Here is a 14,224-nt window from a genome sequence, read left to right on the forward strand (position 1 = left end):
AGGCAGGCTACCTTAGGCAGGTTACCTTAGTCTTGGGCACAGGGACTATGGTGGTGTGCTTGAAACATGTTGGTATTACAGACTCAGTTAAGGACAGGTTGAAAATGTCAGTGAAGACACTTGCCATTTGGTCAGCGCATGCTGTGGTTACATTTCCAAGTAGCCTACCGAATAAAAAATACTAGTGTAATTGGGTTTCCATCACATTTTCAACTCCACTGATGGTTTGTCTCAAAAAATGTTGCCTTATACAGGCTAGTAAATGCGCCCACCGGTATTGGCGCTGCACTAGCCAACAGCTCGCAGATAGACTACACTGCATATAAAGCCAATAGTATACATGATAAGATTATTATATTATGGACAAAAGAGAGAGATTATTTTTATTTGTCAAACGACAGTCAAGCATCGACATCATGTCACCAGAATAAGACCCTCGATATTTCTTGGAAAGGAGCATCAAGCTAAACAGCGTGCCATTTTCACCACCGTGAAGTTCATCATAACATATTTCATATGTAGCCTAATAAACTCCATGCTTGACAGAGTCAAGTGGGAGGACCACACAACATATTATATCAACATTTGTTCTTGTATAATTTATTTTATCTACACAAAAAGAACCCACCTTATCTAGCGTATTTATTTTGTCAACATTTGGAAATTTTACTGCCAAATGTGCTGTTTCCACCAGGCCTCTTTTAGGCCTACTTTACTCACATATAATGTAGGATGGAAACCTGGTTTAGTCTCAGCTAAACTGGGGTGGTAATTATTAATTGAGGTCTCTACTAACCAAATATGTTTTGTTTTTGAGTGACATTTTTGAGGGACACGGTCTGCTGCATGGCTTTTTACTCTGCCCCATGCCCCAATGCAATACACTGTATATAGGCTACTGTATAGAATAGGCCTACATATTGGGTTGTAGAGAAAAAAACTTACAACCTGTCTCAGCTAAAGTGTCTATTTTTATGGCCCCTGTGCCCTATGCCTCTGTCATAGAAATAGATAGAATTATATTGGTCGAATTAATAATAGAATGTATGATTTCTTTGATTATTCTTTGTTGATTTTTAAAGAGCCTTCATCTCTGAGTTGCCATGGAGATTCCTCTAGGAATTTGCCGCCCAGGACGGCATTCTGGGATTACTGGGTCTCCCCAAACTATCATGGCGTCCTGTGAAGATGGCGACTACCATTAAACAGGCGTTGCTGGATTTCCTAACTATTTAAATTCAAGGAATTGGAGACATAGGTAAAAAAAAAAACTTTAAAAAACACAAAAAATGGTGTGCATATGTGTTATAGCGCAAGCATCGGTTGTCTGTATTACGTATTGTTGGTTTTGTGCGACGAGTTAAGTAATCTGCAAACTGTTAGCAAGCTAGTCGAATGAATGAGGCCGCGGGTGCTGATACGGCGTGTCTTTGTTAGATAACACGTCGTGGATAACTAGCTAGCTACGTTAGTCATTTTAAAGTTCACAAGTTTTAAAAATTGTTACGCTTAAGACTTAACTTTTTTTGGACCATTGGGTGGGATTAAAAACGACACAATCCTCTCCTTGATAACTAGCTAGCATTAGCGTGCCACGTTAGCTAACTCTGCGCCTATAGTTAACTAGCTAACGTTAGTGCTAGCGGGGTAACGTTACTTTACTTAGCTACTTTGGTTGCTATGTAGCTGCCCAGCAAAGTACCTTTCTAACTCTTAGCAAGTGTTCAGCACAGTTGTTTTTATCTAACGTTACAGAGCAAATGTTGTTGCCAGTTGAGATGAACGATTACAAAAAGGTTGCATGTAAGTGGGTCATTGGTTATGTAATACTGCTGCAGTGTTTCTTTTTGTTGTGTGCCCAGACTCAGTGTAACCAAGAGGACATTCATGGCTGTTTGTTTAACGGTAGTAATGTAATTAATTTGTATTGTCTTGACATTCTGAAACTGGCAGGGGTTATTCATTAGTCAGATTCAGTTGCAAAACGTTTTGCAATGGAAACCGTTTATTATAGAAAGTAGGAACCACAGAAAAGGGAAGGGACCTACCTGAATTTGTACAATAGAAACACAGATTTTCGTTGCAAAAGGTTTCAGTTCAGGGTAGACCTATAAACGGTTTTGCAACAGATGGAACATTTAACAACGGAATCTGACTAATCAACACATCCCTGTTGAGTGCCCTGGAGTAACTACTGTTTTTCCTTATAGAGTGAGAGACGAGGGCCAGGAGAACAGTGCTAGTGGCCAGAGGTTTTCAGGCCATCACTCACCCCCCACACAGAGCTGATAAAATGGAGTGTGCAATGGACACTCGGCAAGGTGTGTTATCAAGATTTACTATAGAAATATGCCTGTAATACGATGGATGGTTATCCTCACAGAGGGTTATACCTAAATACAGGAAATTCATGACCAAAACCATTTTACTTGGCAATGCTTCTTAAATTCTCATTTGGAAAGCACCGGTGTCTTATAAACGCCTGTTTCTAGTTGCTGGTGGAACTCCAATAATTAGGAAATATTCAGAAGTATATTAAATCCACGTTTTGTACCAAGTGAGAGATGCTTCTCGTGTGTGTGACGTAGATCTTTGTTTGGGTTGTGTGTCTGCTGTCACCTATTTATACACATGGCCACGTCTTTTAGAAATAACTAGTTCCAGCTTAGATGTTGGGAAATGTGATATGTCTGGCAGCAAAAATGACGAGGTATCGCCTCACTCAGTACAAAAGGTGGATTTAATATCTTTCTGAATATTCTCTGGTTCAGAGTTTCACCAACAACTGGAAACAGACACCCATGCCCAGACATGCTCAAACTTTGGTGGCTAGTAAGTGTTTTTTAGACCTCCCGCTTTGGGCTTCATGTGTAAATGTGCAGTATATACAGTACCAGTCAAAAGTTTGGACACACCTACTCATTCTAGGGTTTTTCTTTATTTGACTATCTCCTACATTGTAAAATAATAGTGAAGACATCAGAACTATGAAATAACACATATGGAATCATGTAGTAACCAAAAAAGTGTTAAACAAATCTAAATGTATTTTATATTTGAGATTCTTCAAAGTACGTAGCCACCCTTTGCCTTGATGACAGATTTGCACACTCTTGGCATTCTCTCAACCATCTTCATGAGGAATTATTTTCCAATAGTCTTGAAGGATTTCCCACATATGCTGAGCACTTGTTGGCTGCTTTTCCTTCACTCTGCAGTCTATTTGATCCCAACCATCTCAATTGGGTTGAGGTCAGGTGATTGTGAAGGCCAGGTCATCTCATGCAGCACTCCATCACTCTTTTTTTGGTAAAATAGCCCTTACACAGCCTGGAGGTGTGTTGGGACATTGTCCTGTTGAAAAACAAATGATAGTCCCACTAAGCGCAAAGCAGATGGGACGGTGAATTGCTGCAGAATGCTGTGGTAGCCATGCTGGTTAAGTGTACCTTGAATTTGAAATAAATCACACACTGTCACCAGCAAAGCACCATCACACCACCACCTCCATGCTTCCCAGTGTAACTACACATAAAGAGATCATCCATTTAGTCTCACAAAGACAGAGGTTTTAACCCAAAATCTCAAATTAAGACTACCGGTCCTCATGAGCGCCAGTTTCAAAATAGCGCTTGATGGTTTTTGCGACTGCACTTGAAGAAACTTTCAAAGTTCCTGAAATTTTTGACTAACCTTCATGTCTTAAAGTAATGATGGATTGTCATTTATCTTTGCTTATTTGAGCTGTTCTTGCCATAATAAGGACATGGTATTTTACCAAATAAGGCTATCTTCTGTATACCACCCATACCATGTCACAACACAACTGATTGGCTCAAATGCATTAAGAAGGAATGAAATTGCACAAATTAACTTTTAACAAAGGCACACCTGTAACCTCTTACAGCTCCCCCCCTACTTTGTGCAATTTCCGCCTGAAGACATACCCAAATCTAACAGCCTGTAGCTCAGGCACAGAACCAAGGATATGCATATTCTTGATACCATTTGAAAGAAAACTCTGAAGTTTGTGTACATGTGAATTGAATGTAGGAGAATATAACACAATAGATCTGGTTTAGATAGAACAATGAAAAAAAACATACGATTTTTATTTTTGTATAATCTTTAAAATGAACAAGATAGGATGATGGGGACAATTTCAGTGAAAACTATAAGAGGGCAACAGTACTTGTGCAAAGTTTCAGAATGATAACTTCTAAAATGAGTGTGCTACATGACATTTATCATGAAGCCACCCAGGTGTCCCACACAAGTAGCCCAAATGTACCCAAGTGGCCAAATTGGTGAAGGTATACATTTTGAAACAAATAACTATATACAAAATACCAAAATGGTATTCTAACACCCCCCCCCACACACACACAAAAAATGGAAGAAAAAAAATATTGATAAGAATATATATACACACATTTATAAAATAACATGGGTAACTATTTACACACTTTCAATATTTGTAAGACCCTCAGTCCTCTATCAAATCAAATCTATTTATATAGCCCCAGCCTAAAACCCCAAACAGCAAGCAATGCAGGTGTAGAAGCACGGTGGCTGGGAAAAACTCACTAGAAAGGCAAAAACCTAGGAAGAAACCTAGAGAGGAACCAGGCTGTGAGGGGTGGCCAGTCCTCTTCTGGCTGTGCCGGGTGGAGATCACAGTGGTTGTAGAGGGTGCAACAGCACAGTACCTCGAGTAAAAATGAACAGTTAAGGGTTCCATAGCCGCAGGCAGAACAGTTGAAACTGGAACAGCGGCAAGGCCAGGTGGACTGGGAACAGCAAGGAGTCATCATGCCAGGTAGTCCTGACTCATGGTCCTAGGGCTCAGGTCCTCCGAGAGAGAGAATTGGCGAGAGCATACTTAACACAGGACACCTGATAAGACTCCCATTCGGAGTCAGTGTCACTGTGAAAGAAAATGTTCAGTTAGAATAGTTTCACATATGAGCCCTGTATCAACAGGTATAATAAACAGATATATATATAGAGAGTTGAAGGTTGAATATATTAGGTTGAATATATTATTATTACCTGCTAGATCTACTGTCTTTTATATTATGACATTTCAGCTAGATCTACTGTCTCTATTATATTATGACAGACCAGCTAGATCTACTGTCTTTATTATATTACAGCAGACCAGCTGAATCTACTGTCTCCATTTCACTTTGGCCATTGATGTGGTCCTGCCCTCTCCTCAACAGCCTCAAATAGGCTATTTCATGTGGGTTGGGGTGGGGCGGCAGACACACGCATCTCACATTTCATGACATTACATGTTTATATATTGCTTCTAAAATGTAAAAAAAAATCACAAATAATATTTTAAATTATTAATTTCAAACAAGGGCATTAGCATGATAAGAACTTACCAGTCCAAAACGATGTCCTCTCTCGTTCAAAAAATATTCCTCCACAATTGCTAAATGAATCGTCCTACAAGAATCTCTGTCTCACCTTCCCAATCAATTTATTCTAAAATTGTGTGTACATCTGTATATCTAGACTTAGATTTAGCTTTCCCTGACTTAGTCGCCATAATGATTGATATATAAACAGCTGAATCTGCGCGTTCACCAAACAATGCAGTGCGTAACATGTGTTTCTCCTTCCGGTATGAAACTTCAATAGCAAATGACTCACTTTACGCTGGAGCTTACTACATGGGTTGTTCTTGCAACACATAAACATGGTGCATTGCCGTTTAGCTCAGCTCATTGGCTATCTACCCAGCTAGATTTCAAGACGATCAGTGGTCATTGGGTTAAAAGACAGTCAATCAACGAAACAGCGGGCAAATCATTGGTGCACAATGATGTCATGACTTGTTGTCTTCAAATCGGTTTCTTTCAGTCAATACATCCTGCGAAATGGCCCATGTTTGATTGTGTTACAAACAAACCAGTTGATTGCAGTGAAACCAAACATGACTGGAAAAGTCATGTTCTGTATGGGTTATTTACCTGGAATGTGTCGTCAATTAGTCAAACAACCTAACTTACCTTTCTTGCAGTTTCTCATGCAGGTTCACTCTGAGGGGATTCAAGTGAATTGTGTTTCAAGCCGCAGGGCTTCTGTATTGCGCACTGCTCACTCGTATACTGGTCCCTGGTTTCTCGCACAGGTCTATTCTGATGTGATTCAAGTGAATTGTGTTTCGCGCCATAGAGCGTCTGTATCGAGCATGGGCCACTCGTGCACGTGTCACTGGCACGGGTGTTTCTTGAATTGTAGGCTGCCTGCCACAGCTCACAGAGCTAAATAACCTTCAGAACTGTGTTGAACCCAGACAGATTATTTTTTTACCAAGAAAAGTGAATGTGCTTTACAGAACTTTATTGAAACTGTTTGGTATTTATTTTGGTGTGGTGGAAATTATTCTGCCATGGAGCAGTGCAACACTTAAGTGAACCTAGAGGAAACCCTGCCCCAAGTAAATGTTTGTTGAAAGTTTCTTTGCCGTGCTTTCGGTAGACTATCATCTCGACCTCAAGATAGTTATAGCTATGCCGCTGGAGGTTCGAGCTGGATTGGCTAGATCCTGAAATGCCAATGACACACACACCAGAGGTTGCCAATTCTCTTCCTAGCCACCTTTCGTTAGGATTGTATGTCCCATGTTGCTGATGAAATTCACCAAACTCGTAATTTATCCAGACAAAGAAATGTGATTGGTTAATCTGTGACTAAAGAATGTGCTTTGCTAATCTGTAAATAAGGAATATGATTGGTTAATCTGTGCAGGTGGGGACGAGGCAGCAGAGAGTGAACACACTCTAAAGGAAACGTCTGCAAAAGAAGGAATTGAGATGCTGCACAAGAAGAACAAGAAGCACAAAAAACACAAGGGCAAAAAGAAGAAGAAGAAACGTGGCAAGGGAGAGCGGGAGACCAGCTCAGAGTCGGTCCCAGAGTCCGACGTAGAGAAGCCACCAGTCAGAACCAGAGCAGGGTGAGGCTCCTCCCATTAGACCCAGAACATTGTTTGACTCCTCCCGTTAGAACCACAACAATGAGGAAGTTAGATTAAGCTTAACTGCTGTGCACGTGCTTAACCTATGTCACTTTTGTTTTGAGAAGACTTCGCCGTCAGCCAGAGCAGGGCATCTGGCTCACACCCGGAAGGCAGCGCAGTTCCAAAACGAATGCAATTACTTTTCACCCGGCGCATACTCCTCCCGCCAGAGCAACATGGGCCAAATAATTGAATGCACTCACTGCTAGACTCTGCCCATTACACCCAGACCTGTGCTGTGCCTGGTCACCTCTAGATGGTTTCCTCACTGGAATATAGGAGACAAAGCAGCAGAAATGTTGCACTAATCAGCCAACAGGCTCTTGTTTGTCTTTATACTACTGGGACGATTGTGAATATTTGCTGTAATAACAAATGTTTTCTTTGTTGTTTTTAGTTTGAGGAGTGCTGGCTTTGTGGCTTCTGATGCAGCAGCAGGCACAAAAGATGAGGCAACAAAGGGCTTGATCACAGGTAAGGAGTGTGGCTCTGGGTTCGGGTGTAGGAAATTAACAGATGCTAAAGTTATTTGTTGCTAATGCCTGTGTACCGGTCCAAGCAGATAAACCTGAGGTATGTGATGTTAAAGCCAGAAAACACAAAAGACATTTTGGGAAAAAGAAGAAAAAGAGGAGGAGAAAAGGGGAAGAGAAGCAGGAGAAGAACTCACCTTTACACTCCCCATCAGAGAGCGAATCTATGTCAGGGTCAGATTCTGAGTCTGAGGAGAAGCCAGCTGGCACGGATGTGCAAGCAGTTCCCATCCTGTCTAAGGCCAGACAAGAGGAAAGGGTGTCCTCCCTACGCCTAACTCTCGGCCAAAAAGAGGGATCTCTGAAAATGTGTCAAACCTTGGATGAGCAGTCTGCGGATGCACGAGGAAAGACAGAAGAGAAGGCGCCCCCTGCTGACGGGGAGGGACAGACCGTCTCCGTCATAAAGGCAGAAGATTCACGGAGCGACAGGTGCTTCAGTCACTCCCAGGAGCTTCCGGACATCATCCCCAAGCAAGGCGGCCAGAGAGAGGAGACAAACGCAGGGCAGAGGTCAAAGGTGAATAACCATGCTCCCTCACGGTCAAGGTCACAGTCACTGACGGACACTAAAAGAGCCAGATCGAGTGTTAGTCATTCGACAAGCTCCAAGCGGTCCAGATCAAGCCGCAGTCGTTCACAAAGCCCCAAGCAATTGTCTGGTCTGCCTGTGTCTAGCAGGGGCAGGTCTCGATCCTTCTCAAAGAGCATGACTCCCAAGAGGAAGCAGTCCAAGTCCCTTAAAAGGACAGGACGCAAGTCCCCTTCTCTGTCCCCCAGGAGAGGACGCAAGTCCCCTTCTCTGTCCCCCAGGAGAGGACGCAAGTCCCCTTCTCTGTCCCCCAGGAGAGGACGCAAGTCCCCTTCTCTGTCCCCCAGGAGAGGACGCAAGTCCCCCTCTCTGTCCCCCAGGAGAGGACGCAAGTCCCCCTCTCTGTCCCCCAGGAGAGGACGCAAGTCCCCCTCTCTGTCCCCCAGGAGAGGACGCAAGTCCCCTTCTCTGTCCCCCAGGAGAGGACGCAAGTCCCCTTCTCTGTCCCCCAGGAGAGGACGCAAGTCCCCTTCTCTGTCCCCCAGGAGAGGACGCAAGTCCCCTTCTCTGTCCCCCAGGAGAGGACGCAAGTCCCCTCTCTGTCCCCCAGGAGAGGACGCAAGTCCCCCTCTCTGTCCCCCAGGAGAGGACGCAAGTCCCCCTCTCTGTCCCCCAGGAGAGGACGCAAGTCCCCCTCTCTGTCCCCCAGGAGAGGACGCAAGTCCCCCTCTCTGTCCCCCAGGAGAGGACGCAAGTCCCCTCCTCTGTCCCCCAGTCGTCTCCTCTGTCCCCCAGGAGGGGACGCAAGTCCCCCTCCTCTGTCCCCCAGGAGGGGACGCAAGTCGTCTCCTCTGTCCCCCCCAGTCGTCTCCTCTGTCCCCCAGGAGGGGACGCAAGTCTTCTCCTCTGTCCCCCAGGAGGGGACGCAAGTCGTCTCCTCTGTCCCCCAGGAGGGGACGCAAGTCGTCTCCTCTGTCCCCCAGGAGGGGACGCAAGTCGTCTCCTCTGTCCCCCAGGAGGGGACGCAAGTCTTCTCCTCTGTCCCCCAGGAGGGGACGCAAGTCTTCTCCTCTGTCCCCCAGGAGGGGACGCAAGTCTTCTCCTCTGTCCCCCAGGAGAGGACGCAAGTCCCCCAAGAGAGGACGCAAGTCCCCTTCTCTGTCCCCCAGGAGGGGACGCAAGTCGTCTCCTCTGTCCCCCAGGAGGGGACGCAAACTGTCTCCAAGACGAGGGCGGCGGTCTGAGTCCAGGCCTCGTGGTCGTGTCAGGAGGTCGAGGACCAGAACCCCTCCCACTCGTCGTGGTAGACCCTCGAGGTCCCGCTCGCCTGTGAGGCTGACTCGCCGCTCACGTTCCAAATCTAGACGGCTCCGTCATTCCCGGTCCCTGAGAAGAGGCCGGCGCTCCAAAAGCAGCTCCCCGTCTCACAGGAAGAGGTCTCCCCCCAGGACACGACGGTCCCGGTCTCCGGTCAGGAAAGGCAAGCGTACTCGGTCCCGCTCTGTCGTGATCCTGAAGAGGAACAGGAAAGGCTCACTGTCCAAATCCCCAACAGGCAAGAACACCAAGTCCCGCTCCAGGAGCTGCAGGAAATCCAGTTCACCAGTACAGAAAATACTTTCTAGATCACCAAAGCGGAGCAGGACAAAGTCCAGATCCGCAATACGCAGTAAACCATCAAGATCACCATCCCCATGTAACAGGTCCTGTACTCCTAAATCCAAATCGCTGAAAAGAAACAAGTGTTCACTGTCAAAATCGCCCAAAAGAGACATATCGAAATCTAGGTCTGTCGTAAGCGATAGGCAATCTGAGAGCGTATCCCCAGAACGCTCAAGATCCAGGTCTACTGACCTGAAGTCTCTGAAATCAGTCAAACATACTGCAGACAAGACTGTGAATGACAAGCCTGCAGACAAGCCTGTTGGGGAGGCTGTAGCAACAGCTGCAACAGGGCCCTGGAAGCCCCTCCCTTGGGCTGCACCCTCCAGTTCTATCATACAGGGCAAGCCAGTGGCTGGGCAGGGTGACGAGAGCATTTCTGAGATTCCATCTGAAGACCACGACTCCGCAGCAGAAGAGCCAAAGGGAGCAAGAAGCCCAACAAGCTCCTCTGAAGAAGAGCCAGATGAGAATGCTATCTCCAGGTCTGTGTCACCAGAGACCGTTTGTGCTGATCGTCGCTACAGGGCATCATCTTCTAAATCCTCCATCAAGAAGGCATCATCCTCGAAACAACGTCAGTCCTCAAAATCAGCATCACCTGCCAGAAAGTCCCACTCACCTGCCGGCAGAAAGACGTCCACCTCTCCCTCACGGAGGTGCTCCCGGTCTAAGTCTACCTCTCCCTCTCAGTCCAAGTCTACCTCCAGAAGGAGGCGTTCCAAGTCCCCATCCAGGAAAAGGAAGTCTGTCTCCCCGCCTGCCAGACGGAAGAAGAGGTCCAAGTCCAGAAGTCCTGTCTGGCGCAGGAGATCACGCTCTAAGTCACCGGCACGGCGCAGGAAGTCACATTCCAAGTCCAGGACCAAGCACTCAAAGTCCCGCTCCCCGGCCAGAAGGAAGAGGTCCAAATCCACAGACAGGCGCAAACGCCTCAAGTCTCGTTCTCCAGGCCGGAGGAGAAGGTCCGTGTCGCGACGGCGCCGGCCCATCATGCGAAATCGCTCATTTGACCGCCGCGACCGATGGAAACGGGAACCAAGCCATTCACCCATCCTCATCCTCCGCAAGCGCCGGTCCACATCTCGAACCCGCCGCAGTGCCAGCAAGACCCCTCCTCGTCTCACTGAGCTGGGTAAGACTACAAGTATGGAGTTCTTTGGAACCCTCTTCCCGACAGCTAAAGCTACGAAGCTTCTGCGCATGTGCAGGATTCTCTATTTTACACACAATCTGTGCTCTACTTGTTCAGCTGCCCAGAGTACAGGCTACCCTGGCGAAAGCGGAATCAATGTCTGCAAGATCACATAATGATAGTGTTTTACCAAATATAATAGCATAGTATAACGTTACTGTAAGACAAAAATAATCACCTAATTTCTTACGAGATTTTTGGACGATTGTGCGAATGGTCTCAATTCTCTCATGCAGCCAAAACTCACCCGAGTGCACCACTAGGCAAAATATGTGCTTTGATTGAAACAAAACACAGGTATGCTACAGTTTAACAAAAATTTGCAATAAAATTCGCTCACTGTACATTCAAAACAACACTGTAGGTTACTTCAAACAACACTGTTGCTAGCTCAAGAAGATATAAATGCATTTCCCCATGAAACTAATTGATGCTGAATGGACGTTTCATCAGTAAAACTTGAATGTGAGAATTCTCACACCTAGTTTCTAATATTTTAGGGTGTTTTTTTGTCTTACAGTAACGTTATACTATGCTATTATATTTGGTTCTGTTATGTAGAATACTATCATGCTGTCTAGCAGACATTGTTTCAGATTTGATCGAACTTTATTAAACAAGCACCATTCGCAAGAGTAGCCTGTTCTCTGGACAGCTGAACAAGTACAGCAGAGACTGGGTGTAAAGTAGAGAATCCCACACATGCGCAGAAGCTTAGAACCTTTAGCTGTCGGGAAGAGGGTTCCAGAGAACTTGGATCCGCAGCCACTCCGTAAATACACCAATCCAATGTATTGTACCCTCGGTTTAATGGTGGCTGTTCTAGGCACCTTAGAACAGATTAGGTGTGATTATGTAGTCTAAAATACCACTGTTGACAGATGTCTATTCTCCACTTTCTTCTCCCCTTTCTCTCTTCACAGACAAAGACCAGCTACTGGAGATAGCGAAGGCCAATGCAGCAGCCATGTGTGCTAAAGCAGGTGTGCCCATTCCAGAGAGTCTGAGACCCAAGGCCATCCTCCAGCTTCCCCTGCCCAACCCAGCCCCAACCCCTCTGAATCTGCCTCTTCCCCTGCCCTTGCCTCTCAACATGCCCGGCATGGGAATGCCCAACATGAACATGCCCAACATGAACATGCCCAACATGAACATGCCCAACATGAACATGTCCAATATGGCCATGAGTGCTGCCATGGCCAGTATGAAAGCTGCCACCATGACTGCAGCCCTCACCAACATGGCTCAGATGTCAAACATGCCCCAGATGGCTCCCCTCCCCACCATCACCAACAAGCCCCCTCCTAGCCAGGCTCCCCAAACAACCCTTCCCCCCCTCAACCTGGACCACATAGAGGAGGTGAAGAGGAAGGTGACTCAGCAGGCCAACATCTACAGCATCAAGGAGCTCACTGAGGTAAGACTTACAAGAGACTTGTACTGCATGTAATAACAAAGACTTACTTTATCAATTGTGGATGTAGACCCCCCCATGATGTATTACAGCAAGCGTCAAACTTTAGCTCAGACTCCCATTTGTAGTGTTTTATGTAATGATTTTGTCAATTAAGCCCTTTATCTGCTTCCCCAGAGTCATGATCTTATGGATACCATTTTTATGTCTCTGCATGCAGTTTGAAGGAATTTGCTAACTGTGCAATTGCTAACTAGTGTTACCGTCATGCCTGGAAGTCTATGGTTACTGCTAGCATGCTAGTAGATGCCTTAGTCTTCCAGTCCATTGTGCTAATTCTAGTTAGCATTGGCTCACAAAACTACCTCTTAACTTACTTCATACTGGATGCAGAGACCTGATCTGGGGAGTAAAGGACTTCATTGCCAAAATCGCGAAGTATCCTTAAAGGTTACAAACGTGAAGAGAATGCACCTGCATCTTACTGACGAGTCAACCCGTTCCAGATGTTTTATGTAGTGTCTTAATGTTACAAGTACGACAAGACTCGAATGTGAAGACAACTGTGTTGTTTGGGGTGTTCTCTTGTATTATTCTGACTGTTGACTTCTCAATGATTTGTTTACGTTTCTAATATCATTCTGTGTGTGTAGAAATGTAAGATGATAGCAGCAAGTAAAGAGGAGATGGCCATAGCGAAGCCGCATGTGTCTGATGACGAGGATGAGGACAGGAAGCCCTGTGGCAAGAGCTTAAGTGTAAGAACTCCCAAGCTTCATTCTAGCATTCATCCACTATACATTCAAACATTCACCCATATTAGATGAATGATGAGTAGTAGAGTGATTTATTAACATACATTTTTCTCTCTATTCCGCAGTAACTTTCTTTGGGGCGCATCAGAGGTACTCCCCATGGATACCATCACCAGGTGTCAAGGTTGTTGTGGTTATAGAGCAGGAACCTCATCAGATACTGCCAGCCCTTGTTCTCTGGACAACCATTCCCTCCCCAACCCCTCCCATCAGTACTCTAGCTGTCTGGGGAAGTGTTTGAAACGTCAGTGATCCTGTGTCCCATTGGACAGACTGGCCTGAGTGTTCTTGTGTGTCATTGGATGGATTGCAGTGTGTACAGTGTGGTTATCCCTAGCTTCTACACGTTGCTCAGACAGAGCTCTTTGGACAATGACTGAAGCAAAATGATATAGGAACATATTTTCAATGTTTTGTCAACCCTTTCTAATGTTAAACTTCTGTTCCTTTTTTACTGTGTTCAGTAATAATATTTCCACCTCATGGTTCCTTTAGTGACATTTTAACCTGTAATTAAGTGAACTGCTCGGTCTGCCCTCAGCACGCACGGGCACACAAATACACACATCGGTAATATGATGGTCAGGTGTGTCTTTAGTGACGGGCAGACGACCAGGTCTCTCCGTTGAGAAGACAAACTTATCAGGTCTTTGTAGGATCCACTCTAAATGTTTTCACTTCTCTACATATTAACTGATGTAATCTTTAGCTATTTTAATAACAAATGCATTTTAGGATTTCCTTGATCAGTAGTAGAATATTATTTGTCTGACTTTGTACATAATATGTTGATTATTAAAGGAAACCAGAAAATCACCTGTTGTCTAATGTTCTTTATGTAGGAGCCTAACTGTCAAGGTCCCCTTTTTTTTCTAAATCTTTATACCTTGTGGTCAGTACTGCAGGGGTGTATTCATTACGCCAATTCTGTTGCAAAACGTTTCTCCAATAGAAACTTGTTTTAATTGTTTGGATTAATTACCCCTGATGTACTATATATTCTTTGATTCTAATCAGAGACTGATTCAGACCTGGAA

The 14,224-nt window shown here is 45.2% G+C and overlaps 1 protein-coding gene across 5 annotated transcripts; it reads left to right on the top strand.

Annotated features, from left to right (window-relative positions):
* Window positions 1-1,118: 1,118 nt before the first annotated feature.
* Window positions 1,119-14,003, top strand: LOC112235460 (serine/arginine repetitive matrix protein 2). 5 transcript variants are annotated; one of them, XM_042319730.1, is made up of 10 exons: window positions 1,133-1,258; window positions 2,211-2,321; window positions 6,766-6,973; window positions 7,434-7,510; window positions 7,596-8,321; window positions 8,355-8,526; window positions 9,283-10,898; window positions 11,882-12,375; window positions 13,026-13,130; window positions 13,253-14,003. In XM_042319730.1, exons 2-10 carry the CDS (start codon window positions 2,294-2,296, stop codon window positions 13,253-13,255), a joined length of 3,429 nt encoding a protein of 1,142 aa, XP_042175664.1. In that variant the 5' UTR covers window positions 1,133-1,258; window positions 2,211-2,293; the 3' UTR covers window positions 13,256-14,003. The 5 variants fall into 5 exon arrangements, with proteins under 5 accessions (XP_042175661.1, XP_042175664.1, XP_042175665.1 ...); XM_042319727.1 differs by having other exon boundaries at window positions 1,119-1,258; window positions 7,596-8,526; XM_042319729.1 differs by having other exon boundaries at window positions 1,134-1,258; window positions 7,599-8,526.
* Window positions 14,004-14,224: the final 221 nt, after the last annotated feature.

This window comes from Oncorhynchus tshawytscha, linkage group LG03 (assembly GCF_018296145.1).
Source record: "Oncorhynchus tshawytscha isolate Ot180627B linkage group LG03, Otsh_v2.0, whole genome shotgun sequence".
In the NCBI taxonomy this organism is placed as follows: Eukaryota; Metazoa; Chordata; class Actinopteri; order Salmoniformes; family Salmonidae; genus Oncorhynchus; species Oncorhynchus tshawytscha.